The sequence below is a fragment of the Crinia signifera genome, chromosome 11, assembly GCF_055691185.1.
Source record: "Crinia signifera chromosome 11, ASM5569118v1, whole genome shotgun sequence".
Taxonomy (NCBI): Eukaryota; Metazoa; Chordata; class Amphibia; order Anura; family Myobatrachidae; genus Crinia; species Crinia signifera.
Genome location: NC_139227.1, coordinates 122,463,535 through 122,478,296, shown reverse-complemented (window position 1 = coordinate 122,478,296; position 14,762 = coordinate 122,463,535). Strand labels below are relative to the sequence as shown.

Sequence of the window (14,762 nt, the reverse complement as noted above, 5' to 3'; positions counted from 1 at the left end):
AAAAAAAGTGCAAAACCCCATGTCGACCTTTTGACTATCGACCTAGACACTGTCGACCTAATGCTTGACCTGTCGACCTAAACCCATGTCGAAGTAAACCCATGTCAACCTTGACCCATGTTGACCTAACCGTGTCAACATAATGACTGTCGACCAAACAATCCCAACCCTCTCTGTCTTACGATCAATGTTCCCTCTAATTTTACGAAGGCTGTGTGCGGCAAAAGATTTTGGCTGTGCAACTTTGGAAGGAAATTAAAAATTTTGTGCGTCACTTATATATAACTGGAAAATGACGTTCAGCATTTGTGTTAACTTTACTTCAAAATGATATTAAACATTTAAACATTCAAAACACAGCACACAATGTAGTTACTGGGTGAAACACACATTAACTGAGTCCACAACTGCAAAATGGGACCACTGCTGCTTTGTGCGCTCTGTTGTAATGTCTGTGCGCACGCTCGTTGAGTTGTGTGCGCGCGCACGTGCGCACAGCTTAGAGGGAACACTGCTTACGATGGATATCCCTGGCATCAGCACTTCCCTAAAACAGAGGCAGCACACCTCTGTTTTGGGAAACTGCAGCTGTTGCGGACCCCTTCCTGCAGCAAAACTGTCAATCACTGAGTCTGCAGCCGCAGTACATCCAATGAACACGTGAACACGCACTGAACACGCGAACTACGGAGCCGCCGCACATCCAATCACTTCTAACAGCACAAAGTTTGGAGGACAGGAAAGTTGGAAGCAAAACTAGGAAAAGTTCTGAACCCAACTTTCATTGGTGACAGCGTGGTGCCGTTGTGCCAACCCAGACTATTAAGCCAGGTAGGTGTCATCATGCCAGGCTTAACATTCACCCGTGGCAGGGGACTGATTTGTGGGATGGCACGCCTCCATATACATGAGCAGGGTCAGGCGTCGGACTAGGGGAAATCAGACTTTTTTTGTACTTTTGCGCTGGATTGAAAGTTTTCCTCCTCTACAAATGGGAATAGAAGGGGCTCCTAAGCCTCCAGCATCGTCTCCCAAACCCAGTAACAATCTATTGTGGATTCCAGGAAATGGACGTTGTGAAACAGAACATCCCCAAACACTGAAGAATGCAGAAAAACAAGTGATTTGTATTCCACTCGTCACAGTTCCAATTGAAGACACACGTTCAGCATCTCTCCGTGAGTCACTGCTCAGTCTGGAGGCCTCTGGAGCAATCCCTGCAATCTGTTACATGCATGAGCGCCAGTCGGTGGTCACGGGACAAGGTCCATGTATGTTACGCAATGAATAATAAACCGTCCTCGGTTGCCGACCATCGAATGATTCCTCTCCCCATCGGTAATATAAGTCAGTGTAAATGGAGTTTTATTTCCACCGCAGATTGCCGAAACGGCATTTTCGCGCATGCACAGACCCCGCATCACCGAAAATGGGCCTGAATTCAGACTGTCTATCCACCATCTATGACTCAACATGATTTGTCTGATTTGGTTATCTATATGTATACGATTTGGGGTTACGTGCCATCCAGCCTCTCTGGGCACAGGGTTCCCGGCTGTGTCCGTCATGCACCCACGTCTGTCCGCTCTGTGGGCGATCCCGGGGGAAACTTGCAGGGTATGCAGCACTCCAGCTAGCCTAGGGCCTGATTCAGACAATGTAACAGGGCGGACAGACGCATGGGCTGCACAGTAGAATGCCCCCACTGCAGTGCAGCATGGTGTTATCCACCTACTACAATTGTGGCCTTGCGAGCAGGCGTGAATCAGGCCCTTAGAGCTAATCTGCATCCAGCAATCCTGTCCTTGGGGAGATCAGTCCCTAGGACCTCACTGTAACCTGCCGATGTCGTCTGTCACACTGGAGAGCAGAGGAAGATGTGGGAGGCGCGGAGCTGATTTACAGCACAGCCATCGCTAATTACCAGCCACCAATCATATTATTCAAGTCAATTATACAAGGACATGGGGCAGTTTCAGTCCCTTGTGTCAGGAACACGCCATTCTGCTGGGCGAGGGGAGCAAAGACATTTATATTTAGTTACGCAGCACTTCTGGAAATTGTGTATTATTTACACACCGCTGTGGGGCAGAAAACAATAATAACCGACTTTGTGGCATATTTTTTTTATTTTATTGTGCTCCTAATATTATATCTTTGATGCCCTTGGATACGACACAGAACTGCTTTCTGATATACAGCAAAACTTTAGGGTAGCAATAAACCCACTGAGTCTAAATGAAGAAGCCCTTGGTGCATGCCCAAAAAAGGCAATGCCGCCTCACAGTGTACCCCGGTTTGACACTCTGGGGGTGTGCCCATTCTGGAGATGCTGTGCTGCCCCCAGTCTCTCTCCGCACTATGTAGATATACTACCCCCTGCTTAGCTATGTAGAGCAGCAGCGAGAGAGAGAGAGAGAGAGCTCCCCCAAACCTGTACAAGAATGTACGGTAACGCATCAAACCTCTCATGTTACAACAGAGAAAGTCAACAAAGCAGATTGGATGTAAATATTATGACACAAGATACAAAATATATAACAAAAAAGGAAACATCCTTGGTTTTGTACAATAGTGATTATGTAACAATAAAGAACAATAAAGTGAGTGTTCAAACAATTATAACCGTAGCGGGAGGGGGGGGGCAACAATGGCCCCTACAGTAGTGCAAACCCAGTGGCCCCAACAGTAATGCAAACCCAGTGGCCCCCAGTCGTGCAAACACAATGGCCCCCACAGTAGTTCAAACCCAGTGCCCCCCACAGTAGTTCAAACACAGTGGCCCTAACAGTAGTTCAAACACAGTGGCCCCAACAGTAATTCAAACACAGTGGCCCCCACAGTAGTTCAAACACAGTGGCCCTAACAGTAGTTCAAACACAGTGGCCCCAACAGTAGTTCAAACACAGTGGCCCTAACAGTAGTTCAAACACAGTGGCCCCAACAGTAATTCAAACACAGTGGCCCCCACAGTAGTGCAAACACAGTGGCCCCCAGTCGTGCAAACACAGTGGCCCCCAGTCGTGCAAACACAGTGGCCCCCACAGTAGTTCAAACACTGCGGCCCCCACAGTAGTGCAAACACAGTGGCCCCCAGTCGTGCAAACACAGTGGCCCCCACAGTAGTTCAAACACCGCGGCCCCCACAGTAGTTCAAACACCGCGGCCCCCACAGTAGTTCAAACACCGCGGCCCCCACAGTAGTGCAAACACAGTGGCCCCCACAGTAGTGCAAACACAGTGGCCCCCAGTCGTGCAAACACAGTGGCCCCCAGTCGTGCAAACACAGTGGCCCCCACAGTAGTTCAAACACCGCGGCCCCCACAGTAGTACAAACACAGTGGCCCCCAGTCGTGCAAACACAGTGGCCCCCACAGTAGTTCAAACACCGCGGCCCCCACAGTAGTTCAAACACAGTGGCCCCCACAGTAGTTCAAACACAGTGGTACCTCCAGTCGTGCAAACACAGTGGCCCCAACAGTAGTTCAAACACAGTGGCCCCCACAGTAGTTCAAACACCGCGGCCCCCACAGTAGTGCAAACACAGTGGCCCCCACAGTAGTGCAAACACAGTGGCCCCCAGTCGTGCAAACACAGTGGCCCCCAGTCGTGCAAACACAGTGGCCCCCACAGTAGTACAAACACAGTGGCCCCCAGTCGTGCAAACACAGTGGCCCCCACAGTAGTTCAAACACCGTGGCCCCCACAGTAGTTCAAACACCGCGGCCCCCACAGTAGTTCAAACACAGTGGCCCCCACAGTAGTTCAAACACAGTGGTACCTCCAGTCGTGCAAACACAGTGGCCCCAACAGTAGTTCAAACACAGTGGCCCCCACAGTAGTGCAAACACAGTGGCCCCCACAGTAGTGCAAACACAGTGGCCCCCAGTCGTGCAAAAACAGTGGCCCCCACAGTAGTTCAAACACAGTGGCCCCGACAGTAGTGCAAACACAGTGGCCCCCAATCGTGCAAACACAGTGGCCCCCAGTCGTGCAAAAACAGTGGCCCCCACAGTAGTTCAAACACAGTGGCCCCAACAGTAGTGCAAACACAGTGGCCCCCAATCGTGCAAACACAGTGGCCCCCAGTCGTGCAAAAACAGTGGCCCCCACAGTAGTTCAAACACAGTGGCCCCGACAGTAGTGCAAACACAGTGGCCCCCACAGTAATCCAAATAGAAAGGACTAAATAACTGAAGACTATGGGGAGATAGTAGGCTGGTATTGCAGGAGACTGAACTGTGAGAAGGGAGCAGTATTATGCAAGTGGGTAAGGAGGCCAGCATATGGGCGGGCAGGCGGGGGCGCATGCTGGGGGGGGGGGGCACTAACGCGACGTGCTGTGATGTTGCATCTGAGCCGCTGGTCCCAAGCCGCATCTGAGCCACCAGGAGAAAAGCTATGTTAATTTATGGCGGCAGATGAAACCTAGCCAGCAGCTCAGGCGGCGCACCGGACAACCACTCACGGCACAGATCCTTTACAATATCCTCTAGTGTGTATGGGGCTGAAGGGAAATGGAAGGGGCAGAAGGGGAGGTGCGGGGAGCAGGGGACAGTCCCCCCTATGGAACTCTGTGGCACAAGAATGGAATACTGCCACTAGGCTGATCCTATGAAGGTTGACATACATTAGGTCAACCACTGAAGGCTGACAGGGCTTAGGTTGACACCTGAATTATGTCGACAGGGTCAGAAGATCGACACAAGCATCATGTCGACAATGGGAAGGTTCACAGTCAAAAGGTCGACATGAGTTTTTCACGCGTGTTTTTGCTGACTACGGCTTGGTGGGAGGATAGATACCGAGTGCAGTGATGCACTGGCGAGTGGACGCAGTACACTTAGACGGCTTCCATGTTGACTATGTCAACATTCGGGACAATAAAAACTCAGAGCGGGATTGTGCGACACTGAACAGGCGACGGACAGGTCGGTCACTGGAGTGCTAGAGAACAGGATGGAGCCGGACCTGCTCCTAGGAGCTTACAATCTAGTGGAGAGGGAAGACAGACCATGGCCATGAGGCGTGAGCATGTGGCTGGGGACCTGAGGGCAGCCAGCAGGCAAGGAAGGGGTTGCCGAGGTAAGAGATTGGGGTCAGCGACCCGGTGGCACGGTTCTGTAGTGGAAGGGTATGCTACGATCAGCAGATGGGTTGGGGAAAGCCTGATAGAGTAAGAGCTCGTTCCAGGAGTCAACATAGAGACCGATGTAATAGATGCCGGTAGCAGCAGCCCCACCCCTGGATCCGCCACTGGTTGCGGGTTTCCAACAAATATTTTTATTTTTCAAATATAGCCTTCTCTATCCGTATACCACCATATTTACAGTCTTTCCACCACAGAACAAGCTTACCACTAATTTCAGAGATGGGGGGAGCTGCAATAAGGTGAACAGGATAATTCTGAGGTGCGGCTTACACATCACATACTCCGTGTATACATACAGTAGGCTCTATATCATTATAATGCAATGAGAGACCAAACCCTTCAATGACCGGCTGTAACCAAGCTCCACAAACTGAGGAGTAAATATTGATATATCACTAGGAGCGATTCCAATGTGTTCCAGCTAAAAGTAAATAAACATTAGAAACTGTACGATAACGGCTTTGCCGAAACGTTCCATCTGGATACTCAGGGTGCGGGTTATTGGGATGACAATGCCTCGAAACGTATTGCTTTACAATGCTGGTATTTATGGCAGTGCTGAAGCTGGTTTCGGGGCTCAGCACTGTTGCCGCTGAGCCAGGAGAGGTGTCCCGAGAAGCCGCGGACCCAGCGATGCGCCAAACCGCTATTTTCACCACTAATAGTAACAGCGAATGATTACACTGCACGGTGGTGCACATACAGATTTCTATCTACATGCACCATGGTCATATGTGGTGTGTTCACGTGTCCGTTGCATGCGTGACAGGAATGTGGCTAAGGGTTATGTCTGTAAAGAGTAAATAATATATCAGCCATTACAAGACAATTGTTATACCAAGTTGTGCAATTACTCCGGTCATGCGTCTCAGCGCTGCGGCTGTTTTGTGTAATTGTTGATGAAATACAATCAGGCCTGGCCACAAGCCATGTTATACACAGCAGCAGTCCAGGCTATGATGTCATGTGCTCGCAAATCGTCAATGGAAAAAAAATATTTTTGGATAATTGTCTCCAGCTGGAGAACGACACACACGCATACACATATATCTCACACACACACACACAAACTGTAAAATAAAATAATAATATTCATTAAAGGTTATCGCTGATTTAGGATGCCGCCAGGTATCGCTGATGGTTCTGCGAGCAGGGCCCTCCCACCTTCTTCACTATTTTTAAATACCCAGTTTGTTGTATCACTGTCTCCAATTGTAAATCTCAACAGAATTTGCTGTGCTATATAAGCTATATAATAAATAAATAAATAAATGGTACCCACTGCCAGGATTCTCCGGCAATACCATCCAAAGCACAGTGATGCTTATTTAGTAAGGGCAGTTCTGCTCATTAAAGGGAAAAATACTTTAATTTTGAAAAGTATTTCTTTAAAAAAAAAAAAATCAATTAAAAAAATGTATATAATGTATAATACAGTGGCGTAAGTTTGGGCGCCACAGGGGCTGCGGAATCTATTGTTAATAGGGCCACCACCATGAATCTCTGCTGCCTGTCTGCACGTGCACTGAGTCCCGGTGCTCCTCCTCCTCCTCCTGTCATTTGTATAGTGGCAGCCCCCTTCACAGCAGACAGTTATTAAGGATGCTAGAGGAGGCAGCGACCTTCTCTTGCATCCTAAATAATGGTCTGCTGTAAGGCGGTGGCCATTTTGTATGTGACATTCTAACAAGAGAGGAGCAGGAGCGCCGAAACTGAAGACAGCAGGTCCAGGAAGCTGGGACCGCAACGGATCGTCACAGCGGAAGATGCAGCGGTGAGGGGGTAAGTGGGGGGAGGGGTAGAGGGGGGGACACACATATTTTAGGGGCGGGGGGCTCCCCAATTGTAGTTACGCCACTGATATAATAATGTCAGTAAGGTCTGTCCTATCTCCTAACGCAGGAACGGGGTAATTATGGGAGTGGTGGAGTGGAGGGAGGGGGCAGGATGAGCAGCTGCAGCGCTGCAGGGGGCAGACAATGGAAAGATGGAGGTGGGGTTCAGATCAAGGCGAGTCGTGTGCAATATGCAGGTAATTGGTACTGAGTCACTTGCGCTTTATTTTGTATACAGCTCTTTTTGTTGAGGCATCTAAGGATGTTGCATGCGATATTGTCTCACTGGACACCAAGGGGGTTATTCTGGTTGATTCGCAAGGCTGCGAATTCGCAGCCTTGCTAGTCCACCAAACCCCGCCCGGCGAACGACCCGAACAGCTGCAAACGGATGTTTTGCATAAACGTCCATTCGCATGGCTCGGGTAACCGCCCACATCTTTCGATGGTCACCGACCATCGAATGATGTTTAGCGTGCACGCATATATAAGTGACTTTTCAGTTGCGTATATTTGCGTGCACGCTGGCGTGGATATGGGCGGGCAGCTGACATCCGGTGATGTCAGCCACCAGCCCCCCACACCCGCGTCACTGCCTCATTACCATGAGAACGCCCAGCGTTCTCATGGAAACGCCCATGGAACGCTGGGCGTTCCCATATGGTAATGGGGCAGCCAGGCACCCCCCGCCCATCTCTGCCGCCTACACGCCGGCATGGGTGCGTGCACCCGGCGAACCGAAAGGTCGTCGTGGGTGCACGCACCATACGCCTGCACATGCGCAGATACCCGCGCAACATCGGTACTGCGTGCGAATACACGCAGGACCGATGTAATCTGAATGAGGCCCCAAAGCTTATCATTTAGAAGTACTAAGACTAAGCCTATGTACTAAGAGAAATAAAATGGGTACAGATAAAGTACCGACCAATCAGCCCCTAACTGCCATGTTACAGGCTGTGATTGAAAAATGAGAGTTGGGAGCTGATTGGTCGGTACTTTGTCACTCTCTAAGGCTTAGTAAATAGACACTTCATAAGGCAGATTTCTGCATTCGGGAGGGACTGTATTGTGAAGTTGGTCAATACTGAAAAACAGGGACATTACGGCACAAACACATCCAGCCATGAAGTGTGGCTGCTATATACTGTACAAAGACAGTGATACAGTTCTAGCAATGTAACAATGAAGACCCAAAGGCTAACTATCTCCCCACAAATACTGCTGCTTCGGCTGCATCCAAACACAAATCCCAATAGGATCAAATCCACCTGCTTTCATTTTCAATTCTGCACACAGCCCACATAGGCTGAGGCGGTGCCTCATCCGGAGAGGCGGGGCCATACTATGTAGTGGGTGTGGTCACATCACCTAGCAAAGCCTGACACGTTTCCCCTCTTGAAGCTGCAAATTCTAAACACCCCCCTCTAATATTATTCCTGTAAAAAGGGATAATGTATGAAAATGGTGTCGTCTCTGCACGGAGATCAGCTGTGCTGAGCATTTACTGGGCCAACTGGTGCTCATTATCACTGACCTCTCCGTGGCCCTTCCCTTGTGGTCCTATGTTGGGCTGCGCACAACTTTTTCTTACTCACACTGAAATGTATGGCTAGAGCTCTGTGTTCCCTAATGTGGAGTTTAGGAAAGATTTGTTCCCTGCTCCATAAGTTCAGTGAAATATATCTGCAGAAGCACGGTGGTACAGTGGTAGGTATTGCTTGTCTGTACTTGTCTCATGGGCCCTATCTGTGTAGTGTTTGTATAGATTGTAAGCTCCTTTGGTGGCAGGATGGACGAGAAATTACTAAATATTCTCTGTTAAGCACTGAGGAATAGGTCGACACAGTCGTCTTTTGACATAAGGTCGACATGGACATGTTGGTAACACCTTTTTCCTTAATGCATCTTAATTTGCCAGAACTTTCCTGTAATAAGTATCTAAGCCCAGAGAATAAGAATTAATAACATTATTTCATTGAACTGGCACAAACAAAGCATTTTATCATTATTGATAACTACAGGCAAAACCATGTAGGGACAAACCATGTAGGTCAGGCATGGCCAAACTATGAAACTACAAGTCCCAAAATGCCTTGCCACAGTTTTACTATTAGGGAATGCTAAAACTATTGCAAGGCATGCTGGGATGTGTAGTTTCTTAGCAGCTGGAGGGCCACAGTTTGGCCATGCCAGATGTAGGTATTAGCTGGGAGCCGTGATATGACATCACACATCACTCGTGAGGTCACCTGGGACTCACCGTTTGCAGCAGTTGTCACCGTGTGCATCCCCAGGGATCTGTGCATAGTGTCTCATCCCTCGTCCCACATGGAAGGAACAGCTCTGTATTTACCTCTGAATCCGACTCTACAGAGACGGCAAAATTGGGATATTGCACAATAGTGGTGACGGATGACTATTGTGTAAGCTTTGTGGATTCGTGCTATTAACCCATGCAATCTGATAGCAGGTACTAGCTGGAGGGGATGAGGGCCTGTCAGGTGTAATGCTTTATCCGTATGATCCCAGGATGGTGATAGCAGGACAAGGACTGCGGTGATACCTGCACAGAATCTATGGCTGGCGGGACACGTCTTATACCCAGCAGGGATAATCGTAGTGACAGCAGCGCTATCGCCAGGGGTAACCACTTTAGATATACAGCCAAGCCCTATCTCCAGTCAAAATACACATTTTCACCTTATAAAGGAGTTTTTGTTGTGTAATTATTACTCCTTTTTCTATTCCTGGGTTGGCACCGCAGTCGCTCTTCTGCCATTGGCTGGAGATCCAGCGCCCTAGATGCTGTAAATGGGACCCTGGTCACATGACCCAGGTTAAACGTTTCCCCTGCAGACTAGGGTTCCCGGTTTTCACTGAGCTGGAATCCGGGTTATTATGGCTATAACCCGGGCAGAGGAAAAGGGGTATAATAGTGATCTTCAATTCATTCAATTAGATGAAGCTTCGAGGCAAATTGGATTTCCCCCATAGTGACATAACTCAGGAGTCACACAATGCTTGTGCAATGCTGATATCACGTAGTTCAATGATTATTTTCAACTGCGCATACGCAAAATTTCCTGCGTTACACATGGGCCCTTATTCTGGTTCACTCACTCTAGCGCAAATTTGCAAGCTGGAGAGATGTTTCAGCATTTCTGCGCATGTGCATATGCTTAGAGCGTGCGAACTCGGCGCTAAATCTGTTTGCCGAGTGCGCGCTTTCTTCCTTTCGAGGGGGGAGTGGAGAGGGGCCTGAACAATTTGCATATGTGAACACCCAGCGTTTCATTGGCGTTCCCATGAAAATGCTTGGCGTACACATACAGACCTCTGCAATGCTACACCACCTGCTCCTTGGCCCAGGACACAGGGGCACTCAGACCAGCTGTAGCACTCCCCTGACCCGCTCGGAGGTGAATGTGGCCCTTTGTCTCTGCTGGGAAAACCACTTTCTTCATAACTCCCCATTCACGTGAAAAGGATTTTTTCTTCCCACACTTCACGCAGTGAGGTTATCGGGTACAAATATGCAATTATATTTATTTCTAACCAGCTCCGCGCTAACGAGGTGTAATTAAGCCACCTGTTCTTAATGAATAATGTCAGCAGCAGCCATTTGTCATCCCTGGGTAGTCAGTACATTAATCAGAGCCGCCATAATCTGTACTGGGAGGAAGATAAGCGCTGATAAATCACAGCAGCCATCGCTGGGCCCAGTCATGTGGTCTCATCACTCATACAGCAGCGCTGGCAATGGCGGAATACTAGCATCACACAACACTCACTCCTGCCATACACAGCGATGTACAGTATAGTATACTACCACAAGCTGCACATAAGACTATGACGGTGGTCACGATGGTCACTGGTCTCACATGCGCTACAGGAATGTCCAGATAGGGGGCTCTCATTAAAAAGCAATGCAGGATCAGATATAAGACAACACCTGTAACCATACTAGATGTGACCCGGGTATTTGGGATGGTAAAGTGGTGTTGAAAAAAATGTTCCACACACTGCGGATGTATAACATTTAGACAATCAATTCAAATGTTATACATTCGCAGTGTGTGGAACATATTTACAGCACCACTATACCATACCAAATACCCGGGTCACATCTGGTATGGTTACAGGTGTTGTCTTATATCTGATCCTGCATTGCTTTTTTTTTTTTTAAATAAAAGCATTTTTATCTGGTCTCTGTGATAATCCATCCAAAGAAACCTTTATAGGAGTTCACGAAACCTGTGACATGTAAGCAGACATGTGAGCAATATTATAAGATTGCATGAGTGAGGTGATCCCGTAATATCCCTGGAACTTTGGAATCTTTGGGGACACTCTTTCCATAGTTTCCGTTTCCACCACATGAGAACACTGTATTTATACAGTATTACACTATTGTATATCAGGCTTGCCTACCCTCCCGGAATTGCCGGGAAGCTCCCGAATATCTTGTCCCCCTCCTGGCCCCCCCGGGAAGGTGGGCAATCCTCCCGCATTGCCCAGGCAGCCCCTGCAGCGCCTTTCATTGCTGCACAAAATGCCGGTTTTCGCGGGTCTGCGGCGAGGGGCGGGGCTGAAATGACGCAAATTGCTTCTCCCGGAGAGGAGTACACAAAAGTCGGCAAGTATGTTGTATATTCTCTCCCCTATCTTTTTTTTCCAGCTTGTACTTTGCAACCAAAGGTATTCATTCACATGTTACAGTTACCATGACGACAATCATGTCATCACCACAATGTCAATATATAAGAATGTCGACCATATCGACATCTTCAGAATGTGAACATGGGGCCCAATGCAGCCTATCAGAAAATTGACATACCGCACATGCGCATGGTACGCTGTGAGCATGCGTGGGGTCCCCTTGCAAATGCTCCATGCAAATGGTAGCCTTTCGCTAGCCGTGCGCCGGGTGACTGACAGGCGGGGGGGGGGGGTGTTCTGGGGTGGACCCCTAGCATTTCATGGGTGTGCCCAAAAACTGGTGGGTGCACCTATAGAAACAGTGGGGGGGGGGGGGGGTCCTTTGATGTAAGAAACCATCTGAAAGTTTCTGGCCATGCCCCCGCAGCATTGAGAACAAGGGCATCACCTTGTGGGAACAGCAAGCATAGGCCACGCCCCCTTGCCGTTAGACCATGCTGCCGAATTTTCAGGGTCTCACTTCACACCTGTTGTTGAACTACACATCCCAGCATGCCCTGCTACAGTTTTGCTCTTTGGCCATGCTAAAACGGTTGCAGGGCATGCTGGGATGTGCAGTTCAACAACAGCTGGAGGGCCAAAGGTTCCCCATCCCTGCTATAAGGGGTAGTTCCTGTGCGGTGATACAGAACAGTATTTAGTAGAATGGGCCACGGTGTAATTTGACATGTAAACTAGGAACTTATATGGAAATTGTTTTATAGATTGTTGGCGCATTGTTCTCTGCACAGGGAAAGTAGGAACAGATGCTTCTAATTACATCCAGCATTAGTGAGTAATAGGAGATGAAGTTATACCCAGCCGCTGACCCTAGCTGCAATTACCAATCATGTATCTAGGAGGAGGGTTACCGAGCACTCCCAACATTTGCTCATAAAATATAGGATGTCCTTATAACAGGGGAGGATTGGGAATTGAATCCAGCCCGGGAAAAATCTAGACGCAGCCCAGGGGGGGGGGGGGGGGGGCATGTCGTAGCAGGGCCCGGAGCAGCCTGGGAGATGAAGTCTGCACCCTGGCCTGCACACACCAGGCTCAGGTGGTAGCGCGCATGTCTGTCGTAGTGGGCCCGGGGCAGTCTGGGAGTTGTAGTCTGCACCCTGGAATGCACACACCATGCTGCGGTGGGGGGTAACGGAGCGGCCGCCATCTTCCGTACTGTCTATCTCTCTGACACCGGCCGCGGCCCAGCCAGCCCAGGGGGGAGCGCGGCCGGGCCAGTTTTAATCAGTTTTGGGCCGGCCCACCGGGAAATGGCCTGGTTTCCCAGCGGGCCAATCCCCCCCTGCCTTAAAATGTCACTGTTCTCCAACGACAATACGCCCTCCCATCCTCGGAATACCTCCACTACTTGCAGTTAGCTCATTGGTGGAAGGCCCTTTCTCTCTCCTACTCCCCCCCAGACGAGAGAGCGCAGGCGCTGATTACTAGACCCTTGATGCCTTTTTCGTCTGGGGACATCACTTTCTGGTATAGAGCCCTAACCACACCTACAGAATTCTCCAAATCTCCAGCTCACTTAAAATGGGAAGTGGACCTTAACAGGTCTTTCTCCCCCGCTCAATGGCGCCAGATCTTCCTGTCTTCCTTTGAAATGTCCCGCTGTTTGAATCATACCGAAATGCACATCAAACTTATAAATAGGATGTATCTTACCCCAGATAAGCTACACTCATTCTGGCCTGAATGTTCTAACCTATGTTGGCGTGCGTGTGGGTCAGTGGGTAACATTCTTCATATCTTCTGGACATGCCCTGCTATCCAGCCCTTCTGGACGGAGGTTTTTGCACTTATTTCTAAAGTTATTAAAACCCCTATTCCCCAGATCCTTTAGTCGCACTGTTTCATATATTCCCCAAGGAGGTCCCTGGTGACAAGACCTATGTCCTCGGCCATATATTAATTGCTGCTAGAGCTTCCCTTGCCCAGAGCTGGAAGCGACCAGAACCCCCCCTATAGCACAAGTTATAGGGAAAATATCATATCATTTTCACATGGAAACAAACTCGATGCCTTACTGTCCCACAGCGCGCTCCCCCCACATTAGGTGGTTGCCGTGGCACACTTTCATTACGGAAGGGCAGGGAACCCAACGCACCCCCCCCCCCACGCCCCTGCAGACCCCCTCCAATTCAGCCTGAACGAGTCAGAGGAGAAATCCCCTGGAGACTCCACACCCCCCTCCCCCGCCTGTCAATCCCCGTAAGCTAAACCCAGGATCGTTCGGTACCCCCCAGACTGAAGTCCCCACTAGTGCTTGCCCTACAGGGGCCCCCTCCCCCAGCCTCTCTACCATAAAGATGTCACCCCCTGCAGTATGGAGTAGGACTGTAAGATTGTGTATCGTTTATACGAATGTGCTTTGTGCGGCTTGTTTATTGTTTATTCTCATTGAGTGTTTCCCCCCCCCCCCCCTACCTATATGTATCCCCTCCCTTTTGCACCCCCTTTTTTCTTTCTGTACCCCATTTATATACTGTTTCAATAAAAATTCATTGAAGTTAAAAAAAAAAAGTCACTGTATAGCTTCTAATAAATATACTATATGTATTTATCACTGATGGAGTATAATGGAGTGCCGGCAGTATTCAGTGCGGCTGGCGAGGGGGTGTCTGCGGCGAGGATGGCTTGCTTACAGCGAGGATAGCTGAAAACAAGCTATCCTCAGAGTTTAACCACCACGCCGGCCGCTCGCCCTATTCAACGTTCGGGGGACGCCTCGCCATCCTCTGTCCATCAGATGCAGTGAGCCCGCTGCATTTAGCTGCGAGCCTCGCCGTTTTGCCGGCTGCACTCGGAAACGACATGTTCAGGGGGGGGGGGGGCAGTTACGGCGAGCTATCGGCACTGCTCGCCGTCACAACTTGCCAAGACCATTAAATATACCCACTGAGCGCACAGTGTTGTAGTATGTCTAGCTATCTCCACTGGAAAATATATTTGTGTGAACTGATATCATAAAAGTGAATGGGGAGATGTATTAAGTGTCTAAAGAGCTGCAGATACAGTGTAAGTGGGTATTGCTGTGGTACAGTACAGGTGATACAGTGTAA

The 14,762-nt window shown here is 49.2% G+C and overlaps 1 protein-coding gene across 4 annotated transcripts in view; it reads right to left on the bottom strand.

The window, feature by feature from the left end:
• The window catches only part of DENND2B (DENN domain containing 2B), a 197,584-nt gene that overhangs the window by 111,759 nt on the left and 71,063 nt on the right, over positions 1-14,762 (bottom strand). Inside the window, exon 1 of one of the 4 annotated variants that reach the window (XM_083164628.1) lies at positions 9,251-9,322. The exons of the other annotated variants lie outside the window; for them this stretch is intronic. Within the exon in view, the coding sequence (XP_083020754.1) occupies positions 9,251-9,306 (56 nt within the window). The 5' untranslated portion in view covers positions 9,307-9,322. Of the gene's footprint in view, positions 1-9,250; positions 9,323-14,762 lie in introns of those variants that run through there. 4 annotated transcript variants of the gene reach the window in all.